The following is a 20,211-nucleotide window of genomic DNA, read 5'->3' on the forward strand; positions in this document are numbered from 1 at the left end:
GCTTGTCCCGAACAAGGTTGCAGTGATCCGGAGCCTATCCCAAAAGCATCGGGCATACATTATTATTATGTGGGACATTTTTCCTCTTTAAGGAACCATTCCTCTGAATCTACCACCCCCGACACCACAAAAATTTTAAAAACACGGTACTGGTACCCTCATTTAGCAGTTGGTACACATTTGGGGTTTTTCTTTTTTTTTTTTTTTTTTTTTTGAATGGGCCTGCTAATCGATCCTCCTAATCCGTGGACTTTGTCCCATGCCTCATAAGTAATAAAAGCCAGAGCCTGTTGTGGACACTGTTAAATAAAATCCAGAGATGTGTTGTTGACAAGACTGGGGGATTTACCACATGTTCCTCTATAAGAATATACAAATGTAGTTATTAATGTCTGTAGCTTTGTAGAGAGAGTCTGTTTAATTTTCCCCCCATCGCTTTTTTGTAAACAGCAAGGGCTGAAGGAGAGCCCTGGAGTGGCACCACAGAATGCAGAATAAATTCTGAAACCATGCGCTGCAGCGCTGCAACGCTGGAGCGCTATCTGGTTAGAGCTCCGACTTGTTTTCTTCATTCGGTCTATATTAAGACGGCTAAATTGAATGCTGTCTACACGTTACTCGCATGTTTCCGCCGGTGCCAGAACGTAGTAAGGCGAGGGGTATAAGTGCGGGGAGCTCGTGCAAACCAGCACTCAGAAAGTTGCGAAATGAAGAGATGAGCGAACGCCGATTGCACGTAAAGCAGGTGTACGAGGTCAAGGCGGTCATTAGGACTGGTGACATGACGTCAGCCCCGTTTGCATCCAGGATGAGCTCTTCTGTTTGCCTTCCTTCCTTCCATCCACAAGCCGTATTGAGCCGATTATGGCCTAGCCTTGCTCTGCGCTCTCAGGAGCACGCTGGAAGAATTTGGTGCAGCCATGAATTTGTCGTGTTTTCTCCATTTTTTTTTTTTTTACAGGGTTGCATTAAAAGCCCCTTTTCTTCTCTCCTTTCACCCCCCTTCTGAGTGTACACCCAGCTAGGGCAAGGACATACTGCATTACAAACAAGCAGCGCTGGACAGGAATAGTTTTCATGTGCTCGTTTCACCGACCCTTCTCTCCAAAGCGACTTACAATGTTAGGTTTATATACTATGCAACTTGTAATTATTAATAGTTAATTGTTACTCTCACTTCGAGGTAAGTACCTCGTTGAAGGGCTTCTGCGGTGGGATTCGAACCTGGGTCTTTTGATTGCATGACAGTGACTCTAACCACTGCGCCCCCTGCTGCCCTAACAGCTTGTTTAAAATGAATTAATTTATTTTGCTGTAAACTATATTTGTGAATACCGGTTCGTGGCGAGACTACGGATGAATGTGGTCAGTAAAACACTGAAACCACACGGTGACAGAGGGGTGGGGTCTGGGTTTAGCACCTGCCCGCATGCTCCTGTGGAAGGCAGCGACAGGGAGCTCAGTGGGAGCAGCACCACTGCCTGCTGCAGCACCGCTGGTTGCACACCCCTCTTTGGTTTGTCTCGACCCGCCGGTCCTCGCGCTCGGCAGGAAGAAGCGCTTTCGGAGCTCTCGGCATCAGCCTCGCCGCAGTCGAGCGGAAAGCGCGTTCCTGCCTCACGGACTGCAGAGGCGCCTACCTAAGGAGTCGAGGTAGGGCTGCCACGGTTTGCTGATGCTGGGAGCTGCGGGGATGTAGGAGCAGGGCTGCGACTGTGCTGTGTGGCTGAGAGAGAGAGAGAGAGAGAGAGAGAGAGAGAGAGAGAGACGGAGAGATGGAAAGGTGGGTGGCGGCTGCGGTCAGACTCCATTGTTGACAACGGCAGCCATCCCGAGCCTCAGCAGCGCTGGCGCACGTTTCCGTGCTGCAGTTTGTTGTGGCATTTTCTCGCACTTGGCTTGTTAGGCACTGTCAGGGACCGTGTCCTGATCCAACATCAGGACCTGGAAAAGCACTCGGGACGCCGATGGCATATGTGCGTTAATGGCGGGCTGTTCGCGTCGCCGTAAAATGCGCCGTTCTTCTAGCCCTGTGACGCGTGATACCGTCATGTATTATACCTGTTGTGTTGGTGCTCAGGTAGAGCAGAATCTGCATGCGAAAAATTCCATGTATAAATGATGATCGGTAAATGAACGGACGGGTCATCTGAATCCCATCTCGTCGTTTGTTTTTGCCGTCACGTCGTGCGCGTAAACCTGACTTATGCGTCGGCGTCAAGAGAATATGAAAAGGTGTCATCGTGAAAATACGAGCATGGAAGCATTCGGTTGCAGGTGCAACGTCTCGATGGGTGAGTACGGTTCTATACCCATCCGTTGCTGGAATTGATCTTTTTCGGTCAGTTCAAGGGTCTTTGGTACTGTCAACGGTGAGGCGCAAGTAAGCCCAAAAAAACATGTTTGTTACGCATCTGTAGTATCCCACGAGGTGTTACCGTCACAACTGTCTCTCCGTCGGAGGAATTGCCGCACGCGCCGTCGTTCTTCCGTTTTCATCGCGTTGCTTTTGTTACTGTGCTCGCTCGTCGCTCGTGACCGTTGCGCTGTTCTGCCCGGATGCGGCTTTCGGAGAAAGGACGCTCTAATTCCGACTCGGGTTCTGTTATAAAACACCTGTTCGCTTCCAGGCAAACGGTATTTCGGGAAACATCCCCACGGGAGACGGCCCAGACGCTCTCCGTTACACGGGCAGCGCTACATTTGCGATCTTGAACGAAACCAGAGATTTTTTTCGTTGCGTTTTATGACTCACGAGCTGTAAATCCCGCTCCTTTTTTCTGATCCTCGGAACAACTTGGCCTACTTTTGATGCAGCTAAGCACCCGTGTTATGAGGCAGAAGACAAGCGGCAAGTGGACTAAATAAATAAAGAGCGCAGCTGTTTTGTGGCCTCTTATCTTTTCGGCTGGTTACCGTTCATCTGCGCAGCATAAAAGCAGCAAATAGGCTGCATGTGTCTTGGGGTTTTATGAAGTTCTGAGTTGCGAAGGCCAAGCGTCCCAAGACGAGGAACGATGCTGTCTAGAAGGAACCCTTTGTCACGAGTCCATGTGCCCCTGGACATAGGCAAGGTGAGATCTTATTAGGCAGCTGTCAGCATCAACGTATGCGTAAAAATTTCCTGGCCGCCGACTGCCTGCGCAGGCATCCGACGCCTGGCCGGATCCATCTCGGCCAAAAAGCATCTGCGCTCCCTGGACGCGACCCAAGGCCCGTTTGCAACAGCAGAGTCGGTACCCGTTCCAGGAGGGAAGAGCGGTTGAGATGCGTCCGGTGGAATGCGTGGACCTCGTGTCATACCTGACCGAGGCTATCCAAGCTGCCCAAGTTTTCCCTCTTTTTACGGCTCCGGGAACCGACCGCTAGCATACGGCCGAGCGAATAGATTTCGGAGCATATCCGTCTCATCTGACATGATTTATGCTTCACGTTGTGAGCGAGGGTGATTTCACCGAAATGCATCATCGGTGGGGAAAAACATGACTAACTTTCATGTGCATAAGCAGCATAAACATCCCAAAGCTGTTTTGTCCAGAAGCTGACAAATGTTTGTATTGTGACTACCATACTGTGTGCTGTCATTGTTGACATGCCATTACTCATGGGCTAATTACAGCTGCTTCTGGAATATTCTCTTTTAAATGATAGAGTGGCGCAGCTACCAGCACTCGGAGTGCCACCGCTCGGCCGGAACTGAATGGGCCCGCAAGCGGACTTTTTCTTTGCAACAGGACTGTAATTGTGTGACTGCAATTCTAGAACTGAAAAGTTTGTTTTTTTTTTTTTTTTTTCCTTCTTTCTAGTTACTTTTTAATAGGATGCAGGAAATTATAATTATTTATTTCACTGGGATGTTTACAGCAATTTCACTTCTGCAAGATTTAACCAGCATGTTTACTACAATATTCCGACTTTTTTCTGCTTAACATAATGCCACTATTGTTGTGAGGCTGTGTTGTGCCTTATGGGTGTTACCGAGATCTCATAATTCCACGTTGCGTCGTGGGTGATTTTTAAATGGTGCCTTATTTGGGGGAATACATAGCGGAGATAACATCTGGATGACTGTGAGGGGCTTTTTTTTTTATTTAAATCTGATGTTCAGAACCCGTCTCGAAATGAGTCAAGAAATATGCTCAGTTTGGTTAAATCTCTGCAGCCTCTCGTATTCCTGCCTGCTAATCAAAATGGGTATTCAAAGCCTGCGCTAATAAACACTGTTGATGTTTACAATGAAAATTGTGACTGTGATAATGAACGAGCCGTTCTGTCATCTGAATTATAGCTCTTCAATCTGAAGATGTCGAGCAAGTCATCATAAAAAGTTCTCCTCATTGAGCAATCGTTAAAAAAAAAAATCATGTAATGCTGACCACTAATTGCAGTTAATAAAAACGGTCTCCACTGGCACTGCGATAATTACTGCCTCTGTCCCTGTTCAGTTCAAATTCATTTAATTTCAATGTGTTCTCCTTTGAAGGAAATTGGGTGTACAAATAACATCCCACACGAAATGGCATTAGCTATTAAAATAATGTTGATGCGTAACAAAAACGACATTCGAAATATTTTGTATTAAACAGCTATTGGCGACATTATAATAAATAAAAGATCAACCTGCTTATATTTAACCAAAGTTTAAGTTTAACTGTCTACAGCATAGTCATTTGTATGTTTTATTAAGCAGGTGGATGGAACAAAGGTGTCTTTTGTATAAATTCCTCTATAATGATGGTTTTTCAGGTTTTTTCAGTTGCGAAGGGTTCGTCTTACGTATTCTCTCCTCTCCTCTTTTTTTTTTTTTTTTTCCTCCTCCCCCCTCGTCATAGAAACCATGGACCCCCTGATCCACATGCCTGCTATTTCCTTTTGACCCCGCCCCTCGCAGTTCCTCCTTTCTCACATCCATTGGCCACACAGCAGGCTCCCTGGCCCAAGCCCTCTGCTCAAGCGTCCATGTCCAGGGAGGAAGGACACTGCAAGACCATGGATCCGCAACGCTTGGCAGTGCTCTTGCAGCGAGGTCTCTCGGGCACGCTGATCGTCGACAGCCGTGCCTTTTCCGAATACAACGCCTCGCACGTTCTCGGCTCCATCAACATCTGCTGCTCCAAGCTGGTCAAGAGGCGGTTGCAGCAGGACAAGGTGCCAGTCGCCGAGCTCCTGAACCTTTTCGGCAAGATGAAGGTATGATCCCAGTGCCCTCTTTTACCCTCTCCATCTAATTTCTGACCAGTACTGTCCCTTTTTCTACACGGAGCCCACATCTTCCCCTACCACAGGTGGTGGATACAATGTTTTAAGAATATCAAAGCACCGAAAATTCACCGCAGGCTTTGCCTTAGGGAACGGTTATGGCACCTCCTCACGAAAAAAATCTCGTTTTTCAGCTCTGCAGACAAAACAGACGCATAAGGCTGGAGAGTTTGACTTGGACTGATTGATACTCGAAGGTGTTCAACACCTTCATGCTACTCTGCTTCTCTCCGGCCTCTTGGTCTCAGTTGTTGACTGGCTGTATACCTGATCTGCCCAGGACTGAATTACCAAAGGTGTATGTTTATTCCATATTAGCGACTGAGAAACTGAACCCTTGAGGTCTCCATGACCTCAAATATGGCACGTTTTTCCATCAGCTGGTGTGTGATGCTGGAAGGAGCCGTGAGAAACCGAAGGAGCTAACCTAAACGGGAGCTGATGTTGCCTTCTGCATCTCATTATAGAGGGCATTTTACGAGAGCATAATGAGTGGTGGTCTGGCTTTCCAAGTTGTCTTTACTCAAGTCTGGTTTTTTAGTGTATTATTTACCCTCAGATGATGCATTTTTCCAGGTCCTATGAATGAAAGACTGGTGTGCAACGTGACACTTTCCAGGACCTGAAGTTAACTTTTTTTTTTAAAATCCCGTTCACGTGCTTATGGGCTGAAAACAAAAGTGAGATACAAGCTTCTTCCTTTATAAGAAGACAGTTAAACATTTAACACGAGAAAATCAATTAAAAAAAGGTAGATCGGTATTCAGTTCTGAAACATTACCCTTCATACATGCTGTCAGATTTTCGTTTTTTGGATGCTGCCGTAAGGTTTTTACAGTCCAGTTATTATGATGTCATTGTTTGTCCTAACGAGACGAGAACTCTGTCTATTCAGTCTTCTGTAGGGGGTTGAATGAGGGCGAGTGTCTCGCTCTCTCTCTCCTTGCAGTCAGTTTTATTGTGCCATCGGAAGGAAAAGGCAGAGGAAACTTCCTGGGTTCGTGGTTTCCGACAGCTGCCCTCACGCGTGAGAGAAGCCTCACTGTTCTCCCAGCGTCTCCATCATCGTCCTCCTTCCTCCTGTGCCCAGGCCTGGCTCAACAGCTGGCTGGCTCTCATTATCTCTCCACCGAAGAGGATAATGCCTGCGATTAACGAAAGGCCGAATAAAGCTGGAAGTATTAAGAGGTGGAGGCGGTTGGCAATGCTTATGACATCATCTCCTTTTGTGTGGCGACTGACGGGCTGCGGGCCACACGTGCGCGCCAGCTGTGGCCCAAAGGTGGGGATTCACGGTTGCCCCGCGCCGGTCAACTCCTTTCACTGCAACCTGGGAGTTTTCTGTTCTCCGTACTTTCGATATTCGCTTCAGACCTATGTGCTAGTGGTTCATGTCATATTTTCCTAGATAGTTCTGCACATTTGTGCTATTGTCTTTTAAGTTTTGGTAGTGCGTGGGCCCTACAGTGCCACAGTAAGCGGTGATAGTCCCTCGCGCTCCCGAGCTATGGGTGCGGACTCGGGTTCAAATTAGATTCTCTCTGTGTACAGTTTGCGTATTCTCCTTACAGTCACGTGGGTTTCCTTCAGGTGCTCTGGTTTCCTTTCGCAGTCCGTATACATGTCTTTCAGATCCGTAGGTTAATCTAAAACTGGACTTGGTGTGTGTGGCATCTCTCTGCTGTATTAATGAGAAAATAACTGTAAACCAGAGCACCCGAAGGAAACCCGTCACCGTATCTACCGTTACGCGTTGCCTCGGACAGACGTGTGACTTGAATAATAGTTGATGATGATGACATCCTGGATTAGTTCAAGGATCCTGTCCGTAAATACAGCAGCACTTCATCTACACTGTATTTCCAATTATGTTCAGCACAGGTAGAGATATTGTTTATTCCACACTGAGTAAAAAAATCCATTTAACTCACATAGAAGTGGGTTCTGCTAGTTTGGTATGCCATAACAGCACAACTACTGGTGGGATCCTCCAAGAAATCTGGAAATTAGTTTTTTTTTTTTTTTTTTTTTTTTTTTTTTTTTTTTTTGGGTGGGGGGTGGGGGGGGTACAATCAATAACTATGCAGAAAAGTAGCACAAAAAGTCTGGCCACATCAGTTTTTTTTTTTTTTTTTTTTTATGCAATAGCTACACATCATAGCTGAAGGTTTTCCATCCATAAAATATGCAACCAAATATCTTTTGCAACCATATGTATTTTGCATTTAACTGCATCTTAATAAGCCACAAAAAATGCAGTTACTCCGTCTGCAAGCATATACAAAAAAATTTTAGTAAAACTGTCAGTCTTCATTTTCATCCATGTGTTTCCAATTTTTTTTTCTACATGCCCTGTTGAATGAAATTCCAGTTTATAAGGCTGGAGTGTAGACTGCCCATGGCACCACTATGAAATGTCCATGCACCAGTCTGACAGGGCTGGTCGATGACATAACGCCTCTGGAATGAAGTAAGCACCTCAAGGGGAGGCGGAGGGACAGCCACTGTGACTCAAGGAGGTTAGTTATGCGTTAAGCGTTTCCCAGAAAAGGAGCAGTGATTGCTGCTGTCTCTGTAGCCTCTGCCTTTGGCACGGGTGCCCTTGGTGCTTGTGTCTTAGGTTCTGGTATATTAAAGGTTAGTGTCTTTGGGTCTGCTGTCATTGGAGCTGTTGTCTTTAGAACTGGGGTATTTAGGGTTGGTGTCTTCGGGTTTGGCATCTTTGGCACTGGTATCTTTATGGTGTCTATATGGGGCTCTGGGGTGTGTGTTTGGGGCTGTGGACTTTGGGTGTGGTGCTTATGTGGCTGGTGTATTTAGGGTTGGTTTTGTGCTTTCTCCTTATTAGTAGGACTATATACACCACTCTTGCTTCCATGTGTCTGGTGATTCTGCACACCTTATACACCAGAACCGAAGCGATAGCTTGACGGTTTCTGGAGACAAAGATAAATCCCCGCTTACAACTCGAGGCACTCTTATTTGTAGAACCTGGCCATCTGTACGTACTTTCTGAGTACCGAATAAATACATCACACACTAAGAGAACGACACTGAATGAGTTACAATGACTGAAAGGTTTTTGCGGGAACGTACTGCATCATGTTGCTTGTTATGTTCTTTAGTTTGCCAAGAACAGGGGAAATAAAAATAAATTACGGTCATATATTGAAAAATACAGTTTTAGGCAATATTTCCCCAGGAAAAGATGTGGGCAGAGGGTTCAGTGAAACCAAGTTTCTCTTTTTTGCCCCCATCCACTTACCATGTTTCAGATACGTCTGCAAAGATGCAAGGAAAAGTGAAACTCTAGTTTTGCATAGCAGCTTGCCGGCGGCATGCACGGGGACTTCTGTTACTTAACTGCAGATCTCTATGAAGGGAGCGTCTCATATGTGCGTTGAAGCCTCCTGTGCCAGGGAGTGTCTTCTGAGACCCCAGCACCAGATTGCTATCTTCTTCCTCCTTCCTGACAAAGACAAGTCCATCTATTCAGATTTCCCCCAGGGTGTGTATGGTGTTGATGAGGACGGGACAGTTTGAGCTGAAGCTGGAGAGCGGGGATCCGTCATTGGGGACTACGGTTGTAGAGCCGATGGGGCTCGGCTGTCAGACACCGGAAAGCTCAGAACACGTATTGTGCCCTTGCTTAGGTTGCTGTCATCTGACTAAGGCCGACGGGTTTGTTTTCAGTTAATTTCTCCCTTTTTCCTCTCTCGTTTTCCCTGTCCGGTTACTTTCAGACATGGCAGAAAATACATTTGGTGCCAAAGTTTGTAAGAAAAAGGCTAGAAGAATGAGTGGCCGCTGTGTGAAGCTGCTGTGATTGCAAGTCAGTGGCCCACAAGTATTTAATGTAGTGGTGTAACAGCTCTGTTGTAACCACCGTAGCATCATACTGCGGCTAGTCTTTGAACTTATTAAACTTTATAAATACTAGACAGTGCATATCGCTTGAACTGCTTGCATTTTTTTTTTACTGTATTAATTGGAGGAGGACAACCAGGATTGTTTAGTTCCTCTCCTGGGTACTGTACTTTCTTTTTTTCTTGAGACGCTGGGATGTGGGTGCCCAAACTTTGGGTGAATTCCTGGAGATGGAGATAAGGTCTGACTGTTCTGTGTGTCTCCGTTGTGCCACCATACAGATGTCCCCTGCTGCTGTACACAAAGTTCTCTCTCCCATCCCAAGTCTGCTGCCTAACATAAATCTCATGCATAGCCTTTGATCCCACGTTGATGTCATCCATCAGGTTCAGCTGTAATCCTATTACAGAACAACACCTTTAGCCTGGAAAGTTGGATCGACTGGGAGGAGATCAAAGAAAAGATCTCATCATGTAAGGAGGTGAAAGGGTTGTGGAAGTGTTACGTAAGAGAACTATAAAAGCCGGATCCGTTTTATTTATGTATGTATTTACCGTAAACAAAACAAAGCAAAAAAAACGAGCCAGAATCAGTGTATCGAGAAAATGCTAATACGTACAGCTTCGGACAAATATAGCACAACGGCGGAAGGTTACAGTGCTTACCAGGTGTGGTCATATAGCACCATCTAAGATGTTCCAAAAAGGGTGGTCATATTTTAAAAATTCATTAGCACTATGATACAAGTTGGGTATTCATCATTTTTGTAAGTTAGGCTGTTGAGTCGACTGCCCAATCCTCATTTCTACTGTGTTACACCCATGTTGACATTATAGCTAAGCTCTTACTACACAGTATGTTCATATAGTACGGTAAATATAGAAAGGGATAGCAGTGTAGAGAGTTCTCCCGGCCCTTTAAATGTAGCTTGGGCCAGTAGCCCATTAGTGCCAACGAGAGGCCCAAGTGGGGCCCATTTATGCCATTGCGTCATTGAGTCTACCTGGTCGGAGATGTACTCTGTAATCTGCACCCGCTCTCTGACCTTGGTCCTGGCACGGCCCACGTGTCACCCACGGGGCCCCTACCAGGCTGTCAAAAGAGACGGCGGGCAATATATGCCCTAGAACATGTGCAGTCGACCCAGGCTTGATCATTAAAAATCATGCACTTTGGCTGGCAAACACATTGTCTTGCACATTAACTGCTCTTTCGCACAGTGTCTGCAGTTTGTTCCAATCCTCGCGTGAACTGCTGGATCTCATGTGAGGCAGGAGGCCGCTGCGCAAATGTTTGTTTTACGTAAACGCGACCCATGGCAGTCTGTCTGAGTGACAATTTTGACCTCACTTAGCCCTCGCTTTCCTGCAGCCCTCTGTCATCGCATGGTTACTGTGGGTCTGTACAACAGCACGGTTTATAAGAAATGTCTTGAAAGTGTGATGATCTTCAGTGGCAATAAACAGATCAGTGGAAGCTGTCAGTACCTAAAACGTCACAAGAACTTTAAGTGGTATTATTATTATTATTAGAAATACTGTATTTTTTTTCTTCTTTTTTCTTCTCCTTTTAATTTGGTTTCTAGTTCAGATTTAAACTCGCACTGAAGAGATAAAACCAAACTGCGCAGGGGCGCAATTCAATCCATGAGGATGGTTGCTGAAATTGGGAATGCCGTCATTGGAAATATGAAGTGACAGTTCATGGTTTCGCTGTCCAGGGGGCTGTTAATCCTTGACTAAACATATGCATCCATGCATGCTGAGGGACAAACTTGTATAAATACTTTACATTCATGCAAACGCACTACAGTCAAGCCGAGAACACGTACACGTTGTGTATGCATGAACACCCTCATGTTCCAAGAGACCGAAATCATTTTTTTTTCCAAGCTATGAAAAAGGAAGATGAAAATAAAGATATAAATAGCAGTGTCATGCTACTGTATATTTGTCATGCTCTCTTGGAACTCTGGGAAGGGCTCTAGGGATACTCACTGTGTGTAGATCTCAGCCATGTTTGAGGATTTTTACTTGGTCACGTTGCGCTGGTCTAGGATTCCATTGTTGCCATAGATTTAATCATATCTGAACACAAATAAATGACTTCATCATTTCTTGCTAGTGGTTAGACCTGTCATCTTGCACACAAAGAACCCAGGGTGAAGTCCCACTTTGGCTGTAGAACTCATGTCCAATGTTATTACCCTGACTTGATACAGTGAGTATAAATGGGTAAATCAGTGTAATCAGAATATTTAGTTTGCAGGATTATATCTTAAGTCAGGTGCTTACCCTAAATTGCTCTGGTAAAATTGCCCTGCTCTTTAAATGGGTAAATAGCTCTAGGTATCTTAACATTGTAAATTGCTGTTGAGAAAAGCGTCAGCAAAATGAAAAATAAGTAATTCTGGAAAATCCATTCACAAGTAAATATGTATCTTTTGACTGGACTCCTAATATTTCAGTGAATGAATATGAGGCATAATAAATATTTAAATAAAAAAAAAAAAAAAAAAACTTTATTTTTGATATGCCGAATTGTAATGTATGCTGGAAGGACTTGTTTTAAAGAAGAACATGAACATGAATTTGAATGTCCTTTTAACGTAGTTCCTGTTGATGTGTCTGTGCAGCTGGACCTGAGCAAGAAGCAGGAAGTGGTGGTGTATGACCAGAATTCCAGGGACAGGAGCCTGCTGCCTAAGGACAGCTTTGTGAGTGTCCTGCTGGGGAAGCTGGAGGCCACCTTCTACCAGGTGTCCCTGCTCACAGGTAGGGCTGTGGCAGCTAAGGCAGCTAAGTCTGCGTCTCTGTTTGTCCCGTTTGCCCCTCCGCCCCCCAACCGTATGTCACGATGCCACTTGGCACTGGGTTGGATCTCACCGCTAGAAGTTCCATCGATGCCTTTCGGCTTTTCGGCCAGCAGGTGTCGCCCATGACATCACAGCTCTCAACTGTTTCAGCGTAACGTCACCTCTCCAGAGTGTCTCAAGGCCTGGCTAGAACCAACATTGCATCAGAATACATTGCTAGCAAATCCAGAAAAGAATGCCTAATACCAGTCTTGCCCTATATAAAATCCCATACACACATAAATATGTGTACTTTATGTACATATGTAAATGTTTCAAAACTGAGTTCTATTATCTCGGACACACGCACACTGTCTACAAAGCTTGTCCCAAGCGAGGTCGCGGTGAACCGTAGCCTAACCCGGCAACACAGGGCGCAAGGTCGAAGAGGGAGGGGGCGCACCCAGGACGGGACACCGGTCCGCCACAAGGCACCCCAAACAGGGTTCGAATTCCAGACCCGCCATTCTATGATCAATAGAGTAAAATATAAATGAAGTACAGTAGTAATGTTTGGCCTGATGATTTTTTTTTTTTTCTGGTTCCTTTTGTCTTTGAATGTGGTCTAGAAAGTAAAAGCAGCAGTTCAGGCTTTTTTACATTTTGCAGTCAGCCTATCCGAATTGCCAGAAGCGAGAGTGCTAATTTAAGATGTCGAGCAAGAATTAAGCGATTATCCAGCCGAGAGGCGGGCAGGCTGTCTGGGGCCGCTTGTGAGAAAACTTGACGGTAAATACGGCGGAGACCTCGTCATTTCAGAAGCCTCGGTCTCCTTTGGCCGTTTCAGCAGGAAAAGATAAGAGTCGAGCTTTAGGAGTGGTTCCCACACAATGACGTAATAGGAATGCAGAATATCAAAGAGGGCAGATTTAGGCCGCAGATTACAGTGGCCCTTTGTGTGCCTATTTATTTACTGATTGTGCTCTGTGCGCGCAGGCGAGCAGGGCCGCGCTTGGCGGGGCTTGTGATCGCGCTATGACGTCGCGCTCGGCAGCGCCTTACGGCTCCTCTGAAGTAATGGTTTATGTAATAGTGCCTCTAGCAGCAGCGCTGCAATGTGCCGCATAACAGAGCCCCTGTACTACCTGCCTCGGTTGCGTGTGTTAACAGTGTTAACGCACACTGTTTCTCATGTGTCGTAGCAGTTCCAGCTGCTACCTTTGACTCAAAGGAGCGCCGTTCAAATACCACCTCCTGCTGTAATACCCTTTAGTAAGGTGCTTACCCTGAACTGATACTGCAAAAATTACCCAGCTAAGTGAGTAACTAATTGTAAGTGGCTTAACGCTTAAGAAACTTTGGAGAAAAGCTTCAAGAAAATGTGAATTTTCTGATTCTAACTCACACATACACACATTGTCTGAACCGCTTGTCCCATACGGGGTCGCGGGGAGCCAGTGCCTAACCCGGCAACACAGGGCGAAAGGCCGGAGGCGGAGGGTACACACCCAGGGCGGGATGCCAGTCCGTTGCAAGGCACCCCAAGTGGGACTCGAACCCCAGACCCCCCAGAGAGCAGGCACAGGCCAAACCCGCTGTGCCACCACACCCCTCGTTGGGTCTTTGAAGTATATTTTTCCAGTTCCACTGGTTTGATTTAATGTTGATGCTGCTTACAACTGTATGCACAGGGATGACTGTTGCGGGGGGGGGTACCTGACAAGCTGGAAATTCCTGGATCAGGAAATGACCGGTTAATGTGCCGAAGCAAAGGCTGCAGAAGAATTCCCGAAATGTTGCGTAATAATGTGTAATAGTAGCAGGCAAGTCACTGGGAGGGGAAAAGATTTCCCATCAGAAAAGGTTTAAAATAAACACAGTGAAAAGGGATTTGTGGGTTTGTTCGCTCCAAACGGGTTCTTGGAGTTGAGCTTCTCGTCCAGGAGTCCAACGACGGACACCATGCGAGAAGCTGGCAAGAACATTCGAATTAAGATTTTTTTTTTTTTTTTTTTTTTTACATTAATATAAACAGAGTGTGGATAATAATTCATAACAGGACATGCGTATGTGTATCACTCGGTCCGCAATCATCAGCCTTACTAATGGAACTGGCAGCACATCTCAAGGAAGTCCGGACTATTTGAAGTCTTTAGTCATCTATTGACAAACGGGTTATTTTTCTCTGACATCAGCCCTTGGACGGTGTTGACTCTGAATACACATCCAGATGACAGTGCTTCTCTCTGACCAGACCATGCAAATGTTATTTGCATGTTTATTATTTAAGCTCTGAGTCATATGTGCTCTTTACAGAGAGCCTGGTAATTGCACCAGCAGGTAGCATAGTGTTTAGAGTTGTTTCCTTGCAGTCAGAAGGTCCGTGGTTTGAATTGCATTCTCGCTGTAGTTCCCTTGGTCAAAGTACTTACCCTGAACTGACACTGTTAGAATCCCCCACTGTATAAATGGGTAAATCATTGTAAAGTTGATGATCTGATGTTGCAAGTTGCCTTGGACAAAGAGGTCGGCTACATAAAGGTTAATGATAATGGTGAATGACGACTAAGTTCTGGTTGGCTGCATGCTGACTCCTGTTCAAGAAGGACTTTGTTTGGGACGCCTGGCTCACGTTGATGGTGCTGGGTTTTCGATCAGCGTTTCGTGTTTGTTCCCTCTGTGCTGCGTGGAGCGTGTTTGTAGGTGTGCGGTGATCAGCGCTCTCTCCGACTCGGAGAGTTCTCCCTCTGCTCTTCTTCTGTGTCTCTTCCAGGAGCCAGATTGGTCGTGATAGGGAGCCAGGGCCTCACCGCACAACCTACCGCCTTCATACCAGACCTGATTTATGACTCCATTAACAAAGGCGATGACTTCATGTTTGGCCTCTATCTGATATATTCTGTTTTTATCTCACACATTTCCCGTTAAATCCACACCTTCCCACACGCAGCCTGCTTTCAGTTAGGTAGGGGGGTCTGATGATTAGGGAGTAGAAGGATAAAAATGATCGACTGATGGTTTCAAAGAAAGGTAAAGTAATTTGCTTTTTGTTTGGTCCTGCTGGGCATCTGACAGTTGCATCAACTTTTTTTTTTTTTTTTTTACTTGGGATCAGTGGGTAGTGTAGTAGCTGGAGCTGTGGCTGATTTAGAGGTTGCAAGTTTGAATCCCACCTCCTGCTGTAGTGGTACCCTTGAGTAAGGCATTTGCACCGAGCTCCAGTAAATGTTGCCCAGCTGTGTAAATGGATAAATCCCTGTAAGTAGTTTAACCTTGGAAGTCACTTTTGGGGGGGGGGGGTTGCCAGCTAAATTAATAAATCTGATTGTACATATGTAGGGGGTGCAGTGGCGCAGTGGGTTGGACCACAGTCCTGCTCTCCGGTGGGTCTGGGGTTCGAGTCCCACTTGGGGTGCCTTGCGGCGGACTGGCGTCCCGTCCTGGGTGTGTCCCCTCCCCCTCCGGCCTTACGCCCTGAGTTGCCGGGTGAGGCTCCGGTTCCCCGCGACCCCGTATGGGACAAGCGGCTCTGAAAGTGTGCGTGTGCGTGTGCGTGCGTGTGTGTGTGTAAAAGTGAAATTAATCACATATTCATGCTCATTGTAAGCATTGGTGAGATGGAGTGTGACATGATAACTTTATTTAAATTCTTAAATTAAAAGCAGAACATTAAAAAATTAAAAGAACAATATTACTGTATTTAATTAGTAATAGTTAATCATATACCATACAACAGCAAAGGTAGTACATTAAGATTAATACACAGTGGCTCCACATTTTTACACACACACTTTCTGAACCGCTTGTCACATACGGGGTCACAGGGAACCAGAGCCTACCCAGCAACTCAGGGCGTGAGGCTAGAGGGGGAGGGGACACACCCAGGACGGGACGCCAGTCCGTCGCAAGGCACCCCAAGCGGGACTCAAACCCCAGACCCACCAGGGAGGAGGACCCGGTCCAACCCACTGCGCCACCGTGCCACCACGCCCCCTCCGCATTTTTACATTTACATTCATTCATTTAGCAGACGCTTTTGTCCAAAGCAATGTACATCTCAGCAAAAGCACAATTTGTGCATTACATTAAGAGAAAGAGACACAGCTGCAGACATGTGACTCAAGTAAACCTAGTTTGTTACCTTCCACTTGATGCACCGAGGTTCATCGTTCAAGTAGGTGCATAAAACACAGGACAGACAAATTTCCCTCCTACCATTTTTTTTTAAAAATAATATTATGATACACAAGCAAGCAAATACAGTGCCGGAGTAGTGGCTGATTTATTCAGATAACATGGTATATCATTATTAAGCACCTGGGAGAACAGCAAAAATGTGCCTGAATGAGATGTGTTTTATGCATTAATATGCACCGAAGCGGGCAATAAATCAGTTTTTTTTTAATATTTGTGACTTTATGTAACGTTCTGCAACTCAGTTCAGGTGCTTCAGTCGCGCATTTTATGAGCTGAGCTCATTGACAGGCTCCAGTGATGTAATGTGTCTTTTCGTTGCACATTTGACTCTCCGTCTTCGATTTCAAACCGGTCCCTTGGCTTCATGCATGATGTCATTAACCGTTGCGCCGTCTCACTGAATAATTTAACACGAGGAGATTCACGCTGCGTCAGGGTGCCGTGCGTCTCGGCCACGTTCTCGTTTGACGGTCGGCGCTATCAAGAGCAGCGGTCTAAAAATAGCCGTGCTCGATGTTTTAATAGACAATTTCTTTGCAAACTCCACAAAGATTTGCTGATACATTTTGCTGCCAAAAAATATCCGAATGAGATGAAAAAAGGTGATTTTTCTTGCTCTTTCTCTTCTATTCTAATCACACTAGTCAGTGTTGATCTAGAGTGTACAATGGTACAGCATAAATACTGTTAGTTTTTCCCCAGATGTGAGCACTAACCATTGACCAATAAGCACTCCTGATCTACGGCATTAAAAAAAGATCCTAAAACTGATATAACTGGAACTTTGGGACTGACTGCCCTTTAGACGGTCATGTTCACTAGGTCTAAGCCCAACATTTCCCTTTTGATCCTGTTTTTTTCCTGTCATTTATTCACATTTAGGGTGTGGTGGCGCAGTGGGTTGGACTGCAGTCCTGCTGTCTGGTGGGTCTGGGGTTCGAGTCCCGCTTGGGGTGCCTTGCGACGGACTGGCGTCCCGTCCTGGGTGTGTCCCCTCCCCCTCCGGCCTTACGCCCTGTGTTGCCGGGTAGGCTCCGGTTCCCCTGCGACCCCATATGGGACAAGCGGTTCTGAAAGTGTGTGTGTGTGTGTGTGTGTGTGTGTGTGTGTGTGTGTGTGTGTATTCACATTTATTTAATTGATGTGTTTTTTCAAAGTGATTTACAATTATTTACCTATTTACGCAACTGGGTCAGGGGGGTGCGGTGGCGCCGCGGGTTTGGCCTGCGCTTGCTCTCCGGTGGGCCTGGGGTTCAAATCCCACTTGGGGTGCCTTGTGGCGGACTGGCGTCCCTTCCTAGGTGTGTTCCCTCCCCCTGCAACCTTTTGCCCTGGGTTGCCAGGTTAGGCTATGGTTCACCGCGACCCCCCTTGGGATAAGCGGTTTCAGACTGCGTGTGCGTGTGCGTGTGCGTGTGCGCTGTCATTTTACCCTGTCAATTCAGGCTAAGTGCATCTGGGACAACTGGAAGCATAGTGGTTTGAGCTGCTGCCTTTAGAGCCAAAGGAGACTGGATGTTAGGTACTTGCCTTAAATTGTTCCAGTAAAAATGACCCAACTGTATAAATGAGTAAATAATCGTTGGTTGGTAAACATAGTAAGTCATTTTGGAGAGAAGCACCAGTTAAATGAATACAGTCGACCCTTGAACAACGCGGGGGTTAGGGGCTCCGACCCCCTGCGCAGTCAAAAATCTACATATAGCTTTTGACTCCCCAAAAACTTAACTATTAATAATAGCCTACTGTTGACCGGAAGCCTTATCAATAACATCAACAGTTGATTAGCATATATTTTGTATGTGTATTATATACTGTATTCTTGCATAAAGTAAGCTAGAGAAAAAAGTTAAAATAAAAGGAAGAGAAAATACATTTACAGTACTGTAATGTATTTCTCGATACCGGAAGTTTACGTCGTCCGTTTACAAGATGAGCCTGTCAGTACCTACATCAGTATTGTCTTATATGATACAAAACGCTGCAGATGTTATACGTATTACTAACACTAGACATCAAAAATGAAAATGAAAAGATAACGTGAAAAATAAATTCGTATTTATTTACAGGTGTAACGATTCTTGCCTTGATAACGAAGAAGCACCGATATGATTGCTTTACGGTAGCCTAGTGTAATTGATACGATTGCGTCACAAAATTTTAACTTTTTATTTTTTTCTTAAGAAGTCTGTGTAATTTATGGTAGTAAACGATAAAATGGACAAATTATTATAGTAGTACAGTATGTGCTGCGCTTAATTTTCTGCAGTTATGATTCAGTACTGTTTGCTTACATGTCTCTCGACTGCGAATGGCACCATATACCGTCTGTAAGTGTTTGTGTGCATAAGTTTTGATAAATTTAAACTTTTTACAGTAGATTAGTGTATATTTTATGGTAGTAAATAATAGAATAGACTAGTATCTAAATATATTTTATGCATTCATGACAGACCTAACTTTTTCTTAATTTTTTTTTTTATATTTCTAGGCTACGCGGTTCATCTGCGAGTTTTTTTTTTACGATATCGCAAATCTCCAAAAAATTTTCCAATACATTTATTGAAAAAATCTGCGTATAAGTGGACCCGCGCAGTTCAAACCCGTGTTGTCCGAGGGTCGACGGTAAACGCCAGTACGTTGCTCGAGGGCACTGCAGCAGTACGTGGGATTTGATCCGAGTTCCTTTGAGACCAAACGCGGCGGCTCTCGCCACCGTGCCGCCTTGTGCCCTGCTTGTTCTCAAAAGGAACAAAATGTCATGCTGCTCCTGTACACTCCCACAGAGTAAAATGTGCAGTGTTTAATTAACTGAATGGCTCATATGCTCCCTTTTATGTTCAAGATCAACTCCCCTCAGTGTTGGTTTAACTCTCTCAGGCTTGACAGCATGACACAGCAACATCTCGCCTAGCGACAACCCCACGCTAACAGGAGGAAGCGAAGCACCCCGAAAACATCTCCTAACCATCAGACCTACATGACTTCATGCGGGACTCTAAAGTCCTTCAGCTACAGTGTGGAAATAACCTCATTCTGGAAGAAGTGAGAATGACCCATGAATACAATAATCTGAAAGGCATTTTGAGATTCGCCTTTTATTCCCGTTGTCGTGCGAGAGCGTCATCGGCATGGCGTCTTGGTGGTCTGATGTCGGTGATGAATCCTGCTGTGTGTTTGATGTTAATTATTGTGCAGGAATAAAACAGGAATGACACCGAACCGTTTCTGTAGGGGAGCGGCTCCTTGGAATTTGGTCTTGTGGGTCGAAAGGGTAATAATAAATTTATATTTTCATATTTTTAGCAGACTCTTCGATGCGACGTGCAACAATTATTTGCCGTTGCTTATCTGACACCTTTATTGAAAGTGACTCACTGTGTTGGATGCGCTCTACTAACCTCCCGAAAATCATTTATACAGTACAGCGATGTTTCACACACTCAGGCTCGTACACACTAGGAGCACATTAAACCCCTCTTTGGACTGTATGATTAAACCCCCCCCCACACACACACACACACACACACACACACACACACACACACACACACACACACACACACGGGGAGAACACGCAAACTCTACGCAGATGGAGCCGGATTTGAACCCGTGTCCACATGCGCAGCCCTGGCACTGTATTGCACATGCTGATAAACGCACTGCAATAGCACTCTGTTGGAAAGCATGTTGAAATGGGCCCCTGCGGCTGAGAAAGACGTGTAAAAGTTCTCCACGAATTCTTCAGGAGGCTTTGAGAGCCCTGGACCGCCTGCTTTCGGCGAGGTTTCTGGGGTTGGACCGACCTGCTGGTTATCAGGGCTGCAACCCCAGACAACCACACCTTGACGCTTAGTCAAAAGCGAAGGTGTGCCCACCCTCGTTCCCAGGGATCTGACTCGGGCGCTGCCGGTGCCAGGTTCACCTGGCTCTCGGATTCCTCCCGGGGCCTCCAGCAGGTCGCGTGCGAACCGGACATATTCCCTGTCGCTTCCTGGCACCGCTTGCTTCTTCTTCTTCGAATTACTCCAGTAGGTGAGAGAAGACAGAAGAGGATGAAGTTTGTATAAGCGGATGGCGCTCTTTGACCTACA

At 45.7% G+C, this 20,211-nt stretch overlaps 1 protein-coding gene across 3 annotated transcripts in view; it reads left to right on the plus strand.

Annotated features, from left to right (window-relative positions):
- The window catches only part of LOC108934672 (dual specificity protein phosphatase 8-like), a 48,097-nt gene that overhangs the window by 1,923 nt on the left and 25,963 nt on the right, over positions 1–20,211 (plus strand). For 2 of the 3 annotated variants that reach the window (XM_029256230.1, XM_018752683.2), the window contains exons 2-3: positions 4,833–5,190; positions 11,762–11,900. In XM_029256230.1, the coding sequence (XP_029112063.1) occupies positions 4,960–5,190; positions 11,762–11,900 (370 nt within the window). In that variant the 5' untranslated portion in view covers positions 4,833–4,959. Of the gene's footprint in view, positions 1–1,610; positions 1,654–4,832; positions 5,191–11,761; positions 11,901–20,211 lie in introns of those variants that run through there. The other variant, XM_018752685.2, reaches the window with a different exon arrangement.

The sequence above is a fragment of the Scleropages formosus genome, chromosome 11, assembly GCF_900964775.1.
Source record: "Scleropages formosus chromosome 11, fSclFor1.1, whole genome shotgun sequence".
NCBI classification, from domain to species: Eukaryota; Metazoa; Chordata; class Actinopteri; order Osteoglossiformes; family Osteoglossidae; genus Scleropages; species Scleropages formosus.